General features: G+C 31.6%; 1 protein-coding gene across 1 annotated transcript in view; it reads left to right on the plus strand.

The window, feature by feature from the left end:
• Positions 1-1,271: 1,271 nt before the first annotated feature.
• Positions 1,272-23,272, plus strand: part of LOC129005988 (protein O-mannosyl-transferase TMTC1-like) — a 105,971-nt gene continuing 83,970 nt past the window's right edge. Inside the window, exon 1 of the mRNA XM_054435069.1 lies at positions 1,272-1,492. Coding sequence (XP_054291044.1) covers positions 1,272-1,492 — 221 coding nt within the window. The remainder of the gene's footprint in view (positions 1,493-23,272) is intronic.

Genomic DNA, 23,272 nt, shown 5'->3' on the forward strand with positions numbered 1-23,272 from the left:
TTGCTCCTCTCTCTATAGGAGCAACACCTTTGATGTCTTGATCTGGAACTGCTCCGCCATCTTTCTTGTTTACTTCCCTTTCTTGAGTTGAGCTAATTGAGCTTCTATACACATTTTCATCTCTATAAATATCCTACATTCGTGAATTCCAAGTAGCTGGATTACAGGACGACGCCACGGTCCCAGTTTTGTAATGCAAGTTTGGAAAGTCCAGAGTTTCACTTTTCAGTCGAGATGAGGCTTCGAGACAACACCACGCTGACTGTTCTTCTGGCTGGAGATACTTCAGGGAATGTTCTTGGTTGTTCAGCACAGAATGCTATAAAACATGAAAGTTGTTTGAATCAAGTTGAGGAAACGTTAGAAAAAATATATCATCGAACAGCAGAGCTGCGCATTTCCCCCAGTAAATTTCTCACGTTACAATAAAATAAATGATTGGAAAATTATATAAAATTTATAATATAATTTCAATATGGTACATCCAAATAGAGATGGTAATGAATCAAGGATATATATTAGCAGTGAAGTTATCGAAGAATTACAAAAATTTATTCCAATAACCAATGTTCGACATCTTGAGAAGGTAAAACTTGCATGGACTGACAGATTTATTTCATAATCTTCACTTTGCATTGAAAGCGAAAGGAGTACCATGTTTAGTAATTTCGAATCAGCTGACTAAAATGCCAACAATGTAGGACTTACATTAAATTGTTATGTTCACTTTTACTACAACGAAAACGAATAATCTATTAGGCCTGTATGTTGGGAGGAAAATGTGAAGCGGTTATCTATCGATACACTTAAAAACAGTTTTAGAAAAATGAACAAACATATCCCTTATTTACTTGTTATTTAAAAAAATCCTTTTTATGGCGAATAGGTAAATTAAGGTTGCACGATAAAATGTATTTCAACTGCTAAGTTTGCTGTTATTATAAATGCGATACATCTTCGTGTTTAACTGTTCCGTCTGTATAAACACATATCAAATCACTACACCAACAAATTTCCCAATATGAAAACTTCAACGAGTATAAAAATTCCACAAACAACAACCAACCGAATAAATCAAACACGAAGATTAACCTACATTCGCTCTAACGAGGAAGAAATCACCGAGAAAGTTGGATGTCCGGAGTTACAAAGTGTGTCTGTGAGTCAAGGTTGAGGGTTGGGGGGTGGATGGGGGTGGAGGGGGATGTTTCAGGGGGAGGAAGCGTCGCAACGCCGGTATAAGGGCAGTGCAGCCTGGCGACGCGTCAGTGATGGCCAGGTATCTCGTGGTGGCCGGAGTGGCGGCCGCGTGCTACGCCAACGCTCTCTACGGCGAGTTCGTTCACGACGACGTGGTCGCCGTGGTTCGGAACCCAGACGTGCTCGGGACACAACCGCTGCTGTCCCTGCTCGGCGATGACTTCTGGGGAACACCACTCGCAGATCCGAGGAGCCACAAGAGTTACCGGCCTCTGACCACGCTCACCTTCAGGTACTGAGAATTTTAGACATAACCTTCAGGTACTAAGATTTTTAGACATCAACTGATAAGATTTGTTGAAATGATTATCAGGTACTGATAAGGTTTTAGGCATTACCTTCGGTTACTGATCAGATTTTAAGACATCACATACAGGTACTAAAAGATTTCAAGCATTATGACATGTAGACATCTTTTCAGCTATGTCACACACACACAGTTCACAGTTATGTCATATATAACAGCTTTTTCGGACACTGATGAGATTATAAAGCGTCAGAACGTGTAGGTATCAGAATAGTTATCTTCAAATCCTTTATAAGGTATTATAACATGTAGATGACACTTCAGGTACAGCTACAAAATATTAAGACATGTAGATCGTAACAGTTTGATATTGTAGTGATACTATTATAAAGTGTCATATACTAATATGGTTGTCATCAGGTACTGACAAGAATTACACACAAGATGTAAATTTCATCACTCTTTCCTTATAGTGTTCATTTGATTATCAATTAAATTAATTAGTACATTTAGATGTCATAGCAATTGTCTTCAAAGGCTGGTCAGATTATAAGTATCAGCACATGTCGTCATAACAGTTACTTTTAGGTACCGATAAGATTGTAAATAATAAGAACATGTAGATGTCACGACACTCCTTTATGCACTGATAAGATTACAAAGTTTAAAGCCATGTGGATATAATAGTAGTCACATTCATGTACTGATAAGATTACCTGTCTATGTAGATATCATAACACTTACTAAGTCCTAGGTACTGATAAGATTATACGGTATCAAACCACGTCAATTATCAGTTATCAGTCACTGATAATATTAAGGATTATCAGAATAGATATAACAGTTACTAAGTACTGGGTACTGATAAGATTATATAGTAACGGGCCATGTGGATCGTAACAGTTACAAGTTACTGATAAGATTAAAGATTGTCAGGACAAGTAAATACCAAAACAGTTACCTTCATGTACTAAAAGGTTTAAGTGCAAGGAAATGCCTTAAAGAATACCCTATGAGTTATGTCCAAAGATTGGTGAGATTATGAAGTATCAGTAGATAACATTATAGTTGCTTTTATTGTGTTGGAATTTGTGCCATGAGTTAGTTTAGTAATATACAAAATATGTCAACAACAAAACACACATTGTTTTGAAGATGGTGAAACACTGCTTATCTACTTTAGCAATGTTTAAACACTATGTAAATATAAATACAAAGGCACTCGTAAGCCTTTAACTACTCTAACTGTTAAAGTAATATAATAGTTCAGAAGAAGTCGTAAATTAACAATTACATAACAACTAATTTAATTTTAGAAACTAATAAAAGGAAATTTAAAAACACAAAATGTAACCATTCATGATTAAACCAACACAGTATTTATAGTCAATGGTGGTGGTAGTAGTAGTACATAGATAACCTCACACATTGCCATGTGTTGTTGAAACATAACCTAAAATTTACTTTGCGCTTAACCTACAAGACACGTGTTATGCAAGTTAAAAAAATTGCTTTTCCTTATCAAACCAATTATTTAAATGCGATTCTTTTGTATTGTTGTTTACATCGAGTTAGAGGGAAAGTTTACATTCTACTTTATGTTTCTGACGTTATCTAAAGTAAATAAAACAGCCCTCTTTTATCTTCCCAAACCCGTAAATCTTTTATGCATGCATTCCTTTACTTTCTCTCAGACCCAATATTATTTTATGAGGTATAATTTATGTATCCAGATGAATACAATTTGTGTGAAAAATAAACAAATAGATTATTTCACAGACCAAAATTATTTATGTATTTCTTTTGAATATCATTCAACAGCTCATGGAATAAATTTAAAATATTTAATTTATTCACAGCACAACTTCCTTATAGTTAACAATTCAACTGTTATAGGTACAGGTGTATCTGGTTTAGTTACCATTTTCTCTGATAATAGCACATTTTGAATGAAAATAGCCAAGGGAATTTACGAACTGTTTACGAAGTCACATTTGAATACAGAAGTGACTAACACAATTTTTCGTGGTCTCCTTGTGGCATTCGTTTTTATTGAACATTAAACTTTTAATATTCAAACTTCAAGGTTTTTTAGGGGAAACATTTTCCTTTACGTAATTCGTTAAACAAAAGTTATATAACGATTTTGGATTCGGAATAACCAGTCTATCTTCAGTTGCAAAATGACAAAGAACATTAGATGATTACTACAAAAACTGGTGGAAAAATAATTGGAAAAATCAAATATTTAGAACAAACAAATTTGAAAATGCAGACATAAAAAGGTGGATAAACAAAAACGAAGGTTACATTTTAATCAACACTGTCCACTAGCCGCATGATCAAAAACACGTGGTCACTGACTCGATATTTTACTAGGGTGAATTCAACGTTTAATACACTAAGTTATTATATTACTTAAGAGGAAAGTGTTACCTAAAGTGAGAATATATCGTCCATGTGCGAGGATGACAAATTGTATAAGATAGGTGTCGTGTAACGACAGTCTAGGTCGATAAATTCACCAGGTAATTACGTACCACAAGGTATTTCTCAACGGTTATGGGTGTTTAACTAACCACTTAAACAGACAATATGTTCAACCACTTCAAGCTTAACTCAAAGATAAATCTTCTAGTTTTTAATGAGTGTGTGGTTCCCTGAATATACAATTTTTACTTTCAAAACCTCTAAAGGAAATATATGCACTCTTTCAATTAGATAAGGCTGCCAATTCTACACTTTGACCTTTTCATTATTTAAACATCTATAAATAAAAGGTTGATTTCCAAAATATCAAATCCTCCTAACCATACGTTTGTTTTAAGTGAATTGAATCAAACATTGAATGACAATATGAATAATTTGAGTGGGCTACTAGGAAATTATACACATAATCTGTACGTGAAAAGAGATTATGTAAAAAAAAATGATATTTTCAGTCAAACGGTAATAAGGTGTTGTATGGAACGAAATTTAAAGCTATGGCAATAGTAGCATGTTCTTTCTTTTGAATTATTTGCTCTAAAAATTGCATCGTGTCGTCCAAAACGTTTCTGACAAGATGATTTTAGCATTTTTTTGCCAATTAACTTTCTGGATTCTGGAATTATTATTTTAAAACCTTTTGTAACATTTTAAACATTTTTAATCCGTTTTTCATATTTGGCTAACATTTAGTATGTTGATATGTGTTAATTTTCCTTTGTGGTAGTGGGGTAGGTTTAAAACATTTTCTTTTACTTTTGGTAATAACAAATTAGAAGTAATAGTGTACAATTAAATAATACTGAGATAAAATAATGTTTAAGCTTTTAAAACAAGAAAAAACAATCAGGAAACAAAACATCCCCGGTAAACCTAGACTAAATATGCATAAAATTTTCTTCATCTGATCCACAAGTACAAATCTGCAATATAACACAATATATGTTTCAATCTGTAATTTCCCTGTCATGTTGGTGGAGGGGGGGTATGTTTGCAGAGCATGCGGGCAGTTACCTAATTATACTTGCATTACCAATATATCATCGTGTTCGGCCGATTAGAACTGTAATACAGGTTCAATCCAATATCAAGGATAATTAAAGTGTTGCTTAACTAGTTCGTTGAAGCTACAACCTATCACATTACTAGGCTATGGTAAATATAAATCCGTATAATGATGATGTGTGTAAATTTATCAGAGGTTTTCACATTATTGAGTGTACAAATAATGTTACGATTATCGTTATATTATAGTTTCAGTATACTAATACCAACGTTATATTATACTTTACACTTAATTAGTTTACTTTGAAATGGTGACCATATGAATGTAGGTGTTTTAAGCCAAATATGGATGGAGATGAGAGTAGGATGAGTGGTGCGATCTTGTAGTCTTGTTAGTGACTAAGGCCGACATATGCCTTAGACACAGCTGTTAATTAATAGCCCATAATAGCAACTTACAGTTTATAGTGGAATCCTAAACGCATTTTTGCCTTGTAATTTTGAATTGGTCTAATTATTAGGATAGTACTGCGGATAGTCGTAGTACTCACTAGTGCGGACGTTAATCCACACCAGGGAGTATCGCATCCACAGTGAAAATAATAAACAAATTAAATATATAACGAATCAAATGAACAATTAACCTAACCACAACTTACTCATTTAAAATCAATTTAAACACTATATATTTACTGAGGAACTTCCACAAAAAACTCCTTACACAATATTCATTACTTTTTGTGAAAATGTAAACGAGGAAAACTGTTTGTACAAATTGCCAGCCACAAGAGAATGAACGTGTTACAATTTAAACGTCAAAGAATGTCTTTTGGTACAAATCAAAATGTGCTCGTTTAGGGAGTTACGTTTGGTAAACATTTTTACATCGATGCGAATATTTTGGTTACTTGAATCTGTTCTGAGTTATTGAACACGCATACATAGAACGAAAGTCATTTACCTTTGGAATTACAACTTATTATTTATGGCATAAAAGTTAAGAAGTTTTGTACTCGTATGTTACAAGGGTTTTCACATCAAATTGGTGGTGTTTTGGCCTTTGGGGACCTCAAAACGAAAAATTAGGTCCAGGGTCTAGGTCTTACCATGAGACCTACGGTAATAGCTTATTCCCTATACTGTATAAGAAATTCACTAAAAACACAAAACAGCATAGAACAATTTTTGAGGACTTCACAATTTATCATAACTCTAAATTTACTTTTAGTTTGAGCAAAGAGCTTCTTACATTCACTTCATTTCTTATTCTAGACCTGCAGTTAATTTTGTATAAATAAACTGGAATACTCTACATATAATTGTCAATTTGTTAAGAAATAGAGCTTATCCCACGTTGGGTAATTTTCGTCAACTTATGGGGTGAAGTTTATTTATTTTATTTTACTTATATTATTTTATTTATTTTGCGTGAGCTAAGTAAAAAAAAATGTATCACAGTATGTACATAATATATAGTAAATATCCATAGTATATATAGGGTGTCCCACGAAGGGGTTTAAACGTTTGATTTTATATTACCCGCCCATTCATGCACCGAACTTTTTGAAACTTTACACAGTTTACAAAGTAGGTTCTAAAAATATTCTGGAAAAATTTCAACTCCCTAGCCTTAGTAGAAACAAAATGGCGGCATATTGAAAAACGTTACTTTAAAAACATTAAAAAAGGTATTTTTGGTTTTATAAAATATTTTTATTGTTCTTTTCCAGGGCAATATGACTTTTAAATAAAAGAACTAGAACTTAGCCTTATGGAAAACTAAAAATAAATCAAATAACTAATAAATAATAATAATAAATAAATAACTAATAATAAATCATGAAAGTAGTTTTTATAGAAAGCACATTGGTAAATTTGTCAATATGCCGCCATTTTGTTTCTACTAAGGTTAGGGAGTTAAAATTTTTCCAGAATATTTTTAGAACCTACTTTGTAAACTGTGTAAAGTTTAAAAAAGTTCGGTGCATTAATGGGCACGTAATATAAAATCAAACGTTTAAACCCCTTCGTGGGACACCCGGTACATATACAATATATAGCTTTTAAATAATTAATTCTATTAATATTCTGTCATTAAAAAAATCTTATTGACTTTTACTTTAAAAGTATGAAAAAGGACAACAAAAGTAACAGATTAACAATTCGCTGCTACTAAATAACAAAATTCATAAACGAAAGATGAAGTGTTATCTAGAATGACGTTGCGCCAGATTGCAGAACAGTCCATAACAGAACACGTCGGCTCTAGCGAGATTCATATTAGTCATTCCGTTTGAAATGGGATTTAACGTGAGTTTTGATCACCACTTACAAAAGCTGTTTGTTGCCGACTGTAATGTTTTAATTAAAACATAACAGTTTTTGAGAGCAATCATTCTTTAACGTCTATTAACTCATATGTTAAACACAAGTGAAAACAATTATACTTTTGACAATGTATTTTGTGCAATGTAACATCGTATATAATACAATCAACACTTTGTAGCATAACATTAATAATTGTTTACATTATTTGAAACTAGTTAAATTAGGGTCTATACATTTGTGCTTCGAGCAATGGTATCACCATGAAACGTATATTTATTTAAGGAAATATTTAAAACCCAATATCTATTGGTAAAGAAAACTTATATATGCCAATCATAGTTTCATACAGTGTTGCAAATTGCGAATGAAGCTACAATATTTTAATAAAATTGATACAATAAGATGAAATACTAATACAATTCTAGGCTATGGTCAAAAAATATTTCAAAACTTATAAAACCCACAGCCACAAAACGATAAGTTATTTTAGGGAAGTTTGTTTGAAGTTAACCAAAATATAGATTATTTAATTATTTAGTTACTCAGGTCATTGTAATGTTCCCTTATTAGAAGTTTGTTGGTCCGATCCAAAAAGAGACCATTAACCTTTGACGGTTTAAAAGTGAAACCAGCTGTCCCTGAGCATTGGTTTTTCAATGAGTCGTCCTGGACAAAATGCAACAACAATTAGTCCTTCACAAAGCTATCCAGGACATCTCAACCCATTCTAAACTCATAAAGTTCTACCCTGGATTCATATTCAAGTTGGAATACGCATAAGAGTAAGTTAAGTACTTGATATAGAGAATCCAACAACAAACACAATATTAACTACATCTATCTATCTATCTATATATTAATAGGCAAGCATGTTTCTTTAAAACCTTTTTTCTCAGCTCGTGTGTATCGTAGGGAAAATCTACGCATACCGTCAGAAAGCTATTTTCCTGTAGGTGTGCAGAATCCCTTTATAAATTAAAATAGGCTCAAAAATAAGCACAAAAAATGAATTTGAAATTTAAAAAAATTAACATGGGTCTTATGGGTTGCTATGGTGATGACAAAATAACAACACAATATAAACAGAAAATCAAAACAAATGGAAGACATTCCAATCACATGTTTTATTTACAGTGTGGGATGAAAATAGAGAAATTTGTACAATACATACTTTTGGTCGATTTTTCGACCACGGGGCGTGCTCTCGTACTTATTTAATACGCAAGCAGATTTTTTGTGACAATTACTCCTCCGAAACTACTGAACCGATTGACATGTTTTTGGTGTCATTGGAAAGAGCGTAACGTGAAGTTGTGCAGGAAACTTTTTTTATAGGGAAATAATTAGAGAGTGAGGTCCTGGGGCCCTTTAAAGTTTCGTATTTCTCCATAAGATTAACATGGGAAACAAACAATGTTATGAAACTCCAGCTGTTGTCATAAATGCTGTTCTGCTATTTAATTTGATTTGTTTACAAGGAGAATTGTTTCTTAGTGCCATGTGTCAATAAGTTATACTTTTGCATATATTTTAAATTATATACACTGTATAAAATGATGGTACTGTATTACATTAAGAGATATTCATTTAAATAATCAATAAGTACGATTGAGCCTTTGCCTATATGTTTCCTGGTAAGTATAGTATCTTAAAGAAAAACCAAATTATTATTTTCTGCGTTCTCACCCCGTAGCGAAGCACGGGCAGAGCAACTAGGCTATACTTATTTAATACGCAAGCAGGATTTTTGTGACAATTACTCCTCCGAAACTACTGAACCGATTGACATGTTTTTGGTATCATTGGAAAGAGTGTAACGTGAAGTTGTGCAGGAAACTTTCTTTTTTTGGAAATAATTAGGGAATGAGGCCCTGGGGCCCTTTTAAGTTTCGTATTTCTCCATAAGATTAACATGGGAACCAAAAATTGTTATGAAACTCCAGCTGTTGTCAGAAATTAAAAGTGAGAAGAAGAACATATGTTGTAAACAGTCAATAAGTTTGCTAATTTAACAGTTTGCTACAACAATTTATCAACTTGGTTAAAATGAAATGTTTACTATTTGAATTTGGGTTGGCGTAGATATTACAATAGAAAAAACGAGAGAGTCGGGATAAATTAATTGATATACTAAAAAGAAAACTGAATTAACACTGTGCTGCATTTCTTAGTAATCATTGAAAGAGCCGATTTGAAAACTATGGAAACATAGGAAAGTCCTAGAACACCACCAAGGAGAAGAAATAGAAATAATGTTTTTTTTTAATTTATAATCGTTATTATGGACAACCTAATCCGGCTATGAGTAAGGCTATTTGTATATAACACTGAAAATCTTTGAGTCGAATCTTTTAAAGTCATCAGAAATTATGACTGTTATTCGTTTTAAATTAACGCATGAAATACTTAGCAATATTGCTCGAATTCGAGCAACAGGGACACTAGTTCTAATAATTAGTCTAATTAATCACAACAAACAAAATAAAAATGCTTGATAACAATTAAGTTCTAACATATCCACATGAAGTCCATAAAGAAAATGACGGGTTTACCTAGTTTTAAAATTACCCTGAAATAAATCATTAAATGTATTTTAATTCAAGAGTCGGATTCGATGAAGAGATATTTCAAAGAACATAAGTTACCTCTAGCGATAAAAAGTAAGCGAACGTGAGAAAGATGGAGAGAGAAACAGCTGCAAAAACACGTCACTTCTCATAGGTTATACAAGGCAGGCAAACTCGGCGAAGGATGTTCAATACTTGCCGGGCGGAATTTGTAATGTAGCCTTAAAATGACGGAACCGTTGATCATTCAGAATATATTATAGCGTTGGGGGAATATTCAGCGAGTTCGCGGCTTAAATAGCTATTGGCATGAATCTGGCAATTTGTAGGGTGGGTTTAAAAACACATTTTGTTGCAATATAAAATCGTAATATTAGAAAATGTTTTAAGAAATTCTTTGAGGATCAGACATGTAATTACATCATTGTTTCATGTTATAACGCACAATCCGTAGAACTGTTAAAAAAATGTTTAACGAATTTTTAATTTTCTTCGTCAAGAATGACCTTGGTACTAATTACAAACTTCATCTTTTAAAATATCATATATTTGTTCCCAAATCGATAATATTTATGGAGCTGGACTTATATTTAAACGTTTATCTAATGGTTTAAACATTTGTTGTCCATCCTAGGAGTCGTTTAAACAAAGAACCTCGTAGCCTATATTTTCTATTTTTAAATAGCAATCTTCAATAAAACACTTAATTCGACAGAATATAGAGATTAGAAGCTACTTTCCAGGGCTTAATGGATCAGAAATAATTACGAAAGACGAAGATACAAGAGTTGACAATGCTTATGCAAGCTCGATTAGCTCAACTCAAGAAAGTGGAGTAGACAAGAAAGATTTCGGAGCAGTTCCACATCAAGACACCAAAGGTTTTGGACCTTAGAGAGTAAAATCATACTAATATTATAAGTGAGAAGGTTTGGATGTATTGATGGATAGATGGATGGATGGATGGATGGATGGGTGGATGGATGGATGGATGGATGGATGGGTGGATGGATGGATGGATGGATGGATGGGTGGATGAATGGATGGATCCACCCCAGTGGCTCTGGAGTTTCCCATGTTACGATTATTTATATTTAAAAGGAATAAAAGAATTTTGTCAGCTGTTTCAACTGCACTAGTTGGTTCTATAATGTTAAATAGCATTAAAGATTTACAAGGTTTATCAACGGGGTGCAGCACTATTATTTTTCATATTTTACATATTTCTTGTTTACTCCCCTTTCTTGAGTTGAACTAATCGAGCTTGCAAAAGCATTGTAAACTCTTGCATCTTCGTCTTTGGTTATTATTTCTGATCCATTAAGCCCTGGTCAGTAGCTTCTAATCTCTGTATCTGTCTAATTACCTGTTTTATTGAAGATTCCTGTTTAAAAGTAGGCAATCTACAAGGTTCTTTATTTAAACGACTCCTAGGGTAGACAACGAATGTTTAAACCACTAGATAAACGTTTAAATAAACTTCCAGCTCTATAAATTATCAATTTTGGAACCAATATGTGACATTTTAGAAGATACTACCAAGGGAATTGGTGCAAAGTTCATTTAAACTTAAAAATTCGTTTAAAATTGTTATTAGTGTAAACTATTTCTACAAATTGTGCGTCAAAATATGAAACAATTAAGTAATCATATGTCTGATCCTCAAAGAATTTCTTGAAACCTTTACTAATATTACGTTTTTATATTGCAACAAAGAGTGTTTTTAACCCCACCCTACAAATTGCCAGATGCAGGTCAATAGCTATTTAAACCGCGAACTCGCTGAATATTCCGCCAACGCCATAATATATTCTGAATGATCAACAACTTCGTCATTTTAAGGCTACATTACAAATTCTGCCTGCCAAGTATTGAACATCCTTCGCAGAGTTTGCCTGCCTTGTATAACCTATGAGAAGTGACGTGTTTTTGCAGCTGTTTCTCTCTCCATCTTTCTCACATTCGCTTACTTTTTATCACTAGAGGTATGTTCTTTGAAATATAGTTTCATCGAAACCGACTCTTGAATTTTTAAAACACATTTAATGATTTCAGCATAATTTAAAAAAAAACTAGGTAGCCCCGTCCTTTTCTTTATAGGACTTTATGTGGATATGTTAGAACTTAATTGTTATCAAGCATTTTTTATTGAGTTTGGTGTGATTAATTAACCTAATTTTTGGAATGTAGATAATATTATGTTTTGTTGTTTGGATTCTATATATCAAGTACTTAACTTACTCATTTGCGTATTTTAACTTTAATATGAACCCAGGGTAGAACTTTAGTTTAGAATGGATTGAGATGTCCTGGGTAGCTTTGACAATGACTAATTGTAGTTGTATTTTGTCCAGGACGACTCATTGAAAGACCAATGATCAGCGACAGCTGGTTTCAATTACAAACCGTCACAAGTTAATGATATCTTTTAGGATTGGACCAACAACCTTCTAATTATAAGGGAACATCAAAGTAACTAAATTATTGAATATGCTATATTTTGGTAAACTTCGAATAAACTTCTCTAAATAAAGTCATCATTGTTTGGTGGCTGTAGGTTTTATACATTTTAAAATATTTGTTGATACTGTAATAACCTTGAATTGTATGCTATTCCATCTCATTGCATATCAATTAGGAAGATATAGCTTTATTCGTGCTTCGCAACAGTGTATGAACCAAATATTGACATAAATAAGTATCCTTCACCAACGGTTATGGAATTTAAATATTCCATGGAATTAATAAATGTTTTAGGTGATACCATAGTTAAAAACATAAGTTTAACCTTTTTGAGTTTGTGTAAAACGGGATGTTTTGGATTTAATACATTTTATGGTACAATGTGTTGATTATACTAAATGCACAATTACATTACACAAACTAATACATTTTCAAAAGTATAATTGTTTTTTTGTGTTTACGTGTGAGTTAATAGACGTAAAAGAATTATTGCTCTTCAAAAACTGTTATGTTTTAATTAAAACATTACAGTCGGCAACAAACAGCTTTTGTAAGTGGTGATCAAAACTCACGTTAAATCCCATTTCAAACGGAATGACTAATATGAATCTCGCTAGAGCCAACGTGTTTTGTTATGGACTGTTCTGCAATCTGGCGCAACGTCATTCTAGATTACACTTCATCTTTCGTTTATGAATTTTGTTGTTTAGTAGCAGCGAATTGTTAATCTGTTACTTTTGTTGTCCTTTTTCATGCTTTTAAAGTAAAAGTCCAGTAGATTAATTTTTAAATAACATAATATAAATATAGCTATAAATTAATTTAAAAGTTACACCATGAGTATACTAATGGCGATACACTGTACAGCATCATAACATCTATTATTTGTTATTATTTATATCTAATATTTATCTATTTATATTATTTATTAACTTAGGTTTAATATAAACTCTTCTTAATAAAAATTTAAAGAGAATTACCGATGTCAAAACTTTATTTGACGCGAATCGAATGGAAATATACCAGCAGTTCTCTCTTTGAACTAATCAGTAATCTATAAGTATAAAAGAGGATGTTTGTATATATATATACTTGTTTGGCAGTGATAAACTCAGACACCGCTGAACCGATTGCCACGAAACTTGGTACATACGTGTAGAATTTCATGGAATAGGTTTATACACCATCAATTTCGTGATCCGTCCAATCGGCTCCGCCCCAGTGGCTCTGGAGTTTCCCATGTTAACCTTATGAGAAATGGAATTAATGAATCTTAACAGCTGTTTCAATTAAACAAGTTGGTTCTGTTCTATGATGATCAATAGCATTAAAGTTACAAGGATTACCAACAGGGTGCAGCACTATTATTTCGTTTACATTTATGAAAACAGCTAATTTGCAACCAAAAGGTGAGTGAGCATAGCGAACGAACTTCAACCTGAAGGTGGGTTAGCGTAGTGAACGAGCTAACCTGAAGGCAAGTGAGCGCAGCGAACGAGCTCCAACCCAAAGGTGAGTGAGCGTAGCGAACGAACTTCAACCAGGACGTGATTGAGCCGAATAGAAAGACCAAAATTATTGTCTACCCACTAGCATTAATATAAGAGCAATAATAAAGAATCGGTTATCCTTTGTACTATATGTGTTTCATTAGTTGTCGTACGTATTTTAATTTAGTTATAAGCACTTCATATACAATAAGACAATTAAACGTTACGGCACTTAAATTATAAATAGTCAAAGGCAAGACAACGTCTGCCGGGTTCAGCTAGTTAATTCTAATTTAACACAAATGACCCACCTTTTGATAAGCAGGCCTTTCTTCTTAACAAGTTGGAAATAATAGGGAGAATATTCCAGTTGCTTTTTCAAATATTAACTGCAGGCCTAGAATAAGAAAAAAGAAAATAATGTAAGAAAAGACAATAACGTCAACATATAAAATAAATTCGAGACATAACACGAATAAAGTCCTCAATTGTACTATACTCTGTTTTGTATGTTTTTGTTAATTTTATGAGTTAGAATAAACGAATTTTGAAAAGCTCCCCTACTGCCACTGTTATTTTATAACTTATATTTTACCTCCTATATTACTTTAAGCATTTTACACAATAGTTACGGTTGAGGTTTTAAAATGTTTAATACTGTTTTTTGAAAAGTTTGTGTTAGCTTCCACTAGCTGCCTAGTTTAGGTTTTTTTTAGTTTTCTAGTTTAGGTTTTTTTGTCCGGCCAAGTACCTAGCCTTTTGTTTTTTTCATATTTTTTTCGATTCTTAAGGGGTTTAAGTAAGCTCAATTTGATGTGACAACCCTTGTGACATATAAAACTTCTTAAATTGTAATTTGTTTATTTTAAATAATAAGTTGAGTTTTCAAAGGTCAATGACTTACGTTCTATGTATGCGTGTGCAATAACTCAGAACAGATTCTTATAACAAACATATTCGCATCAATGTAAACATTTACCAAATGTAACTCCCTAAACGAGCACATTTGCTTTGTACCAAAAGACATTCTTTGTTGTTTAAATTGTAACACGCTCATTCTCTTGTGGCTGGCAATTTGTACAAACGTTTTCCTCTTCGTATATTTTCACAAAAAGTAATGAATTTGGAGTTTTTGTGCAAATTCCTTAGTGAATAGACAATTTTCCTACCTTAGAGATTCAACTTGTTCTTTTCTAGATATGTGGAGTTGATTGTGGATTCCGAGCCACTTGGTTATGTAATCGTCACACACATGCAGATGAGCACATGCAAAACTATCGATCATGATTGTAAAATATTTTTTACCTCGTACATATGTTTACTATGTCATTGATGCTTTAAATATATATGTAAACGAATGTTTTTGAAGACATTTCACATCCATACACCTAAATGACAACAGTGGATTCAGTACAATGACAATTCTGCATGGCGCACGTAGAGTATTGGGATTTATACATTGATGGGTGCACTTCGCTCTTGTCATACAGGAACCACAGTACCTTCTTGAGAAACTCTCCTTCCTTGAGGAATTCTTTTAGCGTAGACCCACTATGGAGTCCACTGATTCATTTTTTCAAAGTGTGGCTTTTATTTAGGAGAAGTTTGTCGCAATTCGATCCAAAATTGTAGAACGACCTGCCCTTTTGTTGAAAAAAATGTTCTATATGTTTTATAAAAAAAATTAGCAGAGTGTATTAACCTACTTAGGCAATTCTCTCCATATTATTTAAATTTATTGCGTATTAGTATATTGTGGTTAGATTAATGCATTTGATAATTTCTTATTGAATTAGTTTATTATTAACTTGTTTCTTAAATATTTAAGACGAAATTACCGAAACTCTGAAAATAGTAACATAAAAACGCTGGACTGATGAAAACGTCTTCTTGATTTCTATTAAAAACTATTTGTATTCATCGAGGCTATGAAAACTACTTTCAGTTAACGATTTTTTACAAAGCAAAAACTAAGTTCATTGACATAGCATAAAAGGGGGAAACATATAACATTACCATTCTGTTGAGAACCGTGATCACTTTACAACGGGAACATCCTACAATCCCATCAGTAAGCCATGCGGTACAGAGGCTAAGCCCGTGCAACATACAGTACTTGTTGACATTTACGCCGTTCCAACTGTGATTGAAAACAAAGTATTATCATTTACAATTCTAATTTTAATCCAAGTAAGTTTTATCTTTAAGAACTCATAGTCACTATTTTCTACACTGACTCATAATTAAGTGTTTAAGTTTAGACTGTTAAACCACACCATTCGTTTTGTTGGAACAAAGAGGACAAATTTGTCTGGAATTAAAATTGGGTGCATTTGATTTCTTTCGACAGCATTTTATTGTACATGAAACCTAAATACCTTATCACATTGTATATATACACAAAAAACAAAAATACACAATTTAAACTAGTTGCTTACAACACCGTTTGGGAATTACGATGACATAAAATAAAATATATATATATATATATAAATTTGAACGAATGGTGTTTTTGGCCTCTGGGGACATCAAAATGAAAAAGTAAATCGGTCCCGGGCTTAGGTCTTACCATGAGACCTACGGTAATAGCTACTTCCCTATAGGGAAATTCGCTAATAGTAAACATGATTAGTTTTAATCAATTTTTACCTTTTTGTAATAGCATTGACTTTTAAATATACAAGAATGAGGTGTGGCTATTTCCTTAAAAGTAATAAAAACATATTTTTATCATTATTTTAATTGTTTCTTATTACAATTCCAATTATTTCATAGATGACCCATTACATAAAATAACTCTCCTAATTAAAAGCTAGTGAGGTTTTATAACTAAAATAAATTTTAAAAATCTGCTGGTGAAAAACAGTAAATGTGTTTTGGAATTGAAAACACATCGTGTTAATAAATGACAAACAATGTTAATAAATTTTCACATCAAATCATCATAACAAGCCTTACTTATGACAATCAAAGTTAACAGGATAATTCTTGTTCAAACAGAATCATTAATACCTCTACAGCTGATTTAATCTTCAAAGGTTTTAACTACACTGACACTTTGTCAGATACATTACGTTTAAATAAGCTTTTGTCAATTTAGTAATTGTCATACTTTTACAAATTTGTTCCTGATTGTTATAATCTATTTTCTATATTTCTATGATCTAACTTTATTGGTTGAATTCAATTCACAGATTTAAACACTAATTTAGGACTTAACTTTGGAGCTTATATGTACATAAACGAGCAAACATTTAATTTAAAATTTTTAAGATACAATTGGTAGTGTGCTGCTATAAGAAAATTGAAAATATTTGAATAGTAAACAAAGTTTTCAAATTTTTTTTTTACCTGCATAATGTTTTTAAGAAATCAATTTGTTAAATTGGAAGGATGATTCATGATTCCTCATGAGTTATTCTTCAAATACAGTTACTTGGCAATACAATTTTAGTCACATAAAAATAATGATGCCCTAAAAACCCCTTAGGTTAAGATTTAATGTCCTTTACCCAATGTTTAATAACTTTTTAGACGCATTTAAGTTAAAGTTTTTCTCTGCACATGCGTTTTATAAAAATTATCATATGCTAACAACTAAGGACGGATAAATTATGTTAACTATTCAAACGCTAAAATAATTTAATTTTGTAATTTCATCAAAGTATTTCAATCTGCACCGTATATAGAATACATTCAGCAATTTTCCTTTAAGCAAACAACTTTTTTTGAATATGCAATCGAAAAATTTATGTCTATATGACGAAACGTTCATCATGGTATAACTAAGCACAAAGTTCAATATGTGCTCAGAGTTTTTAAAACTGCCAATCTGAGTGTACAATAAACTTTTCCTATCGCGTGAAACGAAAGTTACGGTATTTTAACTGGAGATTTAAACTTTTTCTAACTGCGAGAAACCTAGTTTTTAGTTTGAGTTAAAATAATTTGGGAATAATGTGATCTTTATATATTTTCTGTATTTGTAACAGATAATTTTAGTATAGAATAAATTGCACTAAAATGTAATTGTCGTCCATTATATCGATAAATGTACTAAATAAATTTTCTACAATGGTTTTTTGTAGACTGATAATTAAATACTGTTAAAAGTAGGTTTATTAAGTTATAAGTTTAACAGTGGACTAGATTAACTATGGAAAATATTTGTGCATATAATAACAATGCTACAAGGTAAATTATAACTCTAAGGCTGATCAGTTGGCAAAACAATCAGTGATCATTAAAATTTTCATATTCTCTATTTGATTAATCTAAATTATAGCTTTTTCATTGTTTAGGTTATGAAAATTGTGTTTCATGTATGTTTCATAAATATTATTGATAAAGCCTATAGCTTTATAAGTTTGAAGATTAATTAGTGACAAATAAAATAAAAACAATAAAAATCTATTTTAGTCACCACAGAACTTAAATTAGCTTTAAAAAAATGATAACCCATAGAGAACCGAAGTATTCATAAATTTAGATTTCTCTTTGAAGTAGTTTGAAGTTCCGTTTAGATGTAAAGTACATGGATCGTGTAAATAACTTTAAGTTTTAATTACTAACAAGTCGTTTTAACTTAGAAGTTGTTTTGAAGATAACTAATAAGAAAACGTGTTCAAAAAAGGAGAAAACAGAATTTGAAATTAAAGTTAAATTTTTTATTTCCAGAGTTATATTTTAAGCAAACCCAATCAGATGAGTAACAGAAAATGTCACTCTTCGGTTTGATTTACACAAATACTCGTCTCACAATCTTCTTTGCAATCGAGTTTAAAATGTCGGCTTTGATTACTTTTGAACAGTTTTCAACAATCTCGTTTAAAGTTTACTTTCATTACTTATTCAAACTTTGTAAAACGTTTCCTTTACTTATTTACACTTCAATTTCAAATATAAAATGATGAATGTTCGATCGTGAAATAAACGATTTTTCAATACGGCGTAGATTTGGTTGCATATTTAAGCAGAATGTTATATTGAGGGTGAGTACTTTATACAGCCAGAACGATATTTTTTCTCCTAGGACGCTAGGCACGAGCCTGGGATTGTTTTTCACATTACTTCATGCTAGACCTAGGGGTTGTGGCATTAATACTTAGATAAATCTATTGGTGACTTGGCGGCGATCGAACCCGGGACCTCAGGGACTGAAGTCCTACGCTCTAACCACTACGCCAGCTGGCTCCCCAGAACGATATATTAAAAGCAAAATTAATGGACTACAGGTTCCAGATTTAAGCCATCGAAACCCCACTTTTCTCAGAGTAAAATCGGTACAATCGCTTACATTTATCAATTAGTGAAGTGAAGTTAGGAGTTACTAATCATCTCTTTTACAGAGCCACGAAATAATACTTTACTTTGATATATAAATTAGCGTGGTTTCTCAATATAGCCTAAACACGATTACATAATTACATAATACATAAAAAACAATAATGTATTATTTACTTACCAACCAAGCAAAGATTTTTTCATTATAGCTTAAGTTAATCTTCAAAATATGTGAACACAAAATTAAAACTTGAATATTAGGAGTATCTTTATCTAGTTTAAAACGAATAATAATTCTTCAAACTTAATAGCTTTAACTGATATTAAACGGTCGAGTTTTTCAGATCATCCAATAAAAATTTAAATCCATTAAATAACCTGGGTTAATGCAAAAATGAAATGCTCAGCAAAGTTATAACTTTGAAATACACTCTTCCAAAAGAATGTTTAGGTATACTAAGGCATATTTTCGAACGTAATCTGAATTAGAAGCTGTTGAAAGTTACAACTTTAAAAGGCACACGAGTAGAAAACATTTTAACCGTGAAAGAGATTTCATAAAACATCACTGACAAATCAAAACAGTTTCTAACCATCAAAAGCATTCCGATAAAGATCAAAAGTAAGCAACGGTTCGTGGGAAATACCAAATGATAACAGCTGTACAAACCACGCCGTCCTCCTTGTATGTAGACGCTGAGACTTTGATGGCGAATCCATAATGGGCTTGCTGAAGAGAGTAATAATGTTTGATGATAACGTTTTTACAAACATTCTACTTTGTATTTATTTATGGTAAGGGAGAAATTTCTTCAATAAATTTAACCTTTTTAATTTGTAATAAATTTTGCTTGTTTTGTTTCCTCGTTTTTCATCTTTTTAGTTTGAGCCAAATTGTGGTAAGTTTTGAGACACCCCATGTGTTATCAAACTTGTTGAAAATGTCCAAGAAAGTTCAATGGCTGGGTAGGTCAATGGTTTTAACGATATCCTAGTAACCATAAGGTTGCCAGTTTAATTTAAAATGTGTGGCTTTAGATGGTTCGAAACTGGACCCAGCTGTTCTTCATCCCTGGCTAATGAAACAGCTGATCTTATTAACAAAGCATCTGACTCCATTCTACACTCATCCTTCACTCATTTGGGTTACAATACGCACCTAGGGGGTGTTCCTATCACAATTGATATTTATGATAAAAGCTTATGAGATTTATTCATACAAAATTAGTTAAAAAGATTTTTCGTTTGAAAAGTCTGCATAGTTTCTTGAAACAATAAGACATAAGATCAATGTATTTCCTTTAGAACTTACAATACACGAGTCATTGGAACGTCAATTTCTAGTACATTATAAAATATACATTTACGCATGCTTAGGTAAAACTAAAACATTCCCTATACTTATTATTTAAATATATCTATTAGGGATGCATGTTGATCTGAACACTGTTCATTTTACAGTATTCGACCATGCGGCTTCCATTCGCGATTTAGTATTTAATTAACAACTTGGTTATAAAAGTACTGGTGTAAAAAAACACACAAACTGAACCTGTTGATTAAAAACACTATCGAGTTATAGGACTTTATTTTATTAGAGCTCGTGCAAAAAATACGTTAAACGCTCTATGTTTCATAGTTAAATAACTATGAACATCTTAAGTCAATACAAAAAATATATATATACAAACTTGGTGAAATGGAGCAATGGGTATACATTGGAAACTGTATCACTATTATGTCTTCCACATAGGCAAATCACTTTAAATCGTTTCTTGCAAAAAATGTACCCATATTTTTTAACAGTCGTTGGTTAATCTAATGTGAAATGAAAATAAAGCTAACAAATTCGGTTCTTGGTATCTTAATCGACTGACTTTTGGTATTCTGAACTAGCAACTTGCACAGGCACAGTGTTTCTTTTGTTTCAAAATATAAAAAATTGCCTTCTGTGATCTTTCTTATGCTACCACGAAGTTAGCTTTCCAAATGGCTTCTAACTAAGAAGATATTTAATAAAATAATAAACTGTAGACAGTGATATATTAAAGTGATGCTAGATGCGTGCTGTTACAATATTTCTAACAAATCAAGATTACACAAACGTAAGTGGAAACAAAGCCCTCACGTTAAATCCCATTTCAAACGGAATAACTAATATGACTCACTAACTCCTACGTGATTGTTATGGACGATTTTACAATCTTGCAGTTTTTCACTACAGATTAATATTTTGTTTATGAACATAAAAGTAAATTTACCATTTAAATACATTTAAAACCGTAACGTCAACAGTTAAATTGTTAACTTCTTTGATGTATGAGCCTTCACTGTAATGAATTATTCTAAAGTTTGCATCCAATGTGGATTTTAATCTTACATCAAATTTGAAATAACAAAATAATTTAGTTTTTTGAGCTTTGGAAAAATGTACTTTTGAAAATATATTTTTAACTTTTCAATTCAAATTTTCAGTCATGAAAGATTAAGCTTTTTATCTATTTACATATATATATATATATATATAAGTTTTTGTTGTAGGAAACGCGAAATCAAGAAAATAAGATCCATCCATATTGTATTAGGTTCTTTTAACTACTCTTATCTACTCCAGTAAAGTCAATGTTGTTAGTTAATTTGTAAATCAGATGTGGAAATCGTTTGATTATTTCGTCAAATGTTCAATGTTCAATTTAACTATTACCTTTAGCTATACTTTCATGAATCTAAAATGAATCCTAACGCCTCTAATTAATCTTTGTATGTGAATTTACTGGTCTAGCTTAAAGAATTTCAAATGAAAATATAACTTATAGAGATAACCAAACATGTGATGAACATATGTGAGGATTTAGCTAATGTCTAAAACAATGAAATTTTGGTCAAATGAATAATTTTGAACGTTGTGACGTATTAAATCCTGATTTAATTACTTTCATAAAATATAAAAATGCACTTACAAAATTGAACTCTATTTTAAATGTACTAATACAATAGTATTTTTATAGCATGTACAGATATTTAAATGTAAGATCTTTAATAGTTATAGCGTTGAAATAGATTTGTGTAGTGTTTCATAAAAATAACACATTCTATAACTTAATAAACACGATTGAAACAGAGGCTGAAGATGAGTTTTGATGTAAACTTGAAATATACCTCGACATTTTTTAGTAAATTGTGATTAATTTATTTTAGTGATGAGTAACCGACAACCTAAGAATAACCTTAATAAACACATTTTATTGAACACGCAGACAGAAAACTTAACTGTACAATCAAAGTATAAACAATTACAGAAAAATAATAATCAGCTGATCAGCTGGTGTGACTAATCAGCTGTTCTCAACTCTGTAAACTGTAAAGAATTGGAGTTAAATGGTAAGAAACGACGCCGTCAAGACGAGCCATTTGTCGTGTTGGAGCAAAGAGGTCGAATTTGTCGGTAGTGAAATTGATTGCGAACGTTTTATTTCGATGGTGTTTATTGTTAGAGAGAGATTGGAAAAGTCTACAGTTAGCGTTGCTTATGAACTGTTCACACATTGTTTACAAAAGAATATGTGATGAAAATTTATTGTTTTATTTAAGTTTAGCATAAAGTGTAGATATCCAATGTCATAACGTATCATGATTTTAAAATCACGATGTTAAATTTACTTCAAATGTACAAATGTTCTTGACAATTGTAGTTTTGAAATTTTAGTGGTTATATTATGGATATCTTTTTTTTGTAAGTTTGGGATACATAATATTTTACTATGGATTTCCCTGTTACATATACAAAGGAACTGAAATAGTTTAATGAATGTTCAGGAAATCTATCTGAGAAATTAATTGATTAGTCTATGTGTCATTATACAAAATAGTTATAACCATGTTGAACAAGATTTTTTAGGTTTAAGCTTTTGGAAAAGTGCAATTGTAACTTATAAAACCCGTTGAAATGAAATTTAAGGGATACATGAGACAGTATTGAGAATTATTTAAGTAAATATCACATTTTAGAACATAAATCTCCACAAGAGAGAAAATCAGAAAATCTGCAATACTTTAAATATACTTTAGAAATACTGTTAGTAAAAGGACTTAAAATAAAATGGTTAAAAACATTAGAAATTACGTAAAATATATACAGTACA

The sequence above is a fragment of the Macrosteles quadrilineatus genome, unplaced genomic scaffold (assembly GCF_028750875.1).
Source record: "Macrosteles quadrilineatus isolate MER2022 unplaced genomic scaffold, UCM_ALF_1.0 Scaffold_51__1_contigs__length_872494, whole genome shotgun sequence".
Classification (NCBI taxonomy): domain Eukaryota; kingdom Metazoa; phylum Arthropoda; class Insecta; order Hemiptera; family Cicadellidae; genus Macrosteles; species Macrosteles quadrilineatus.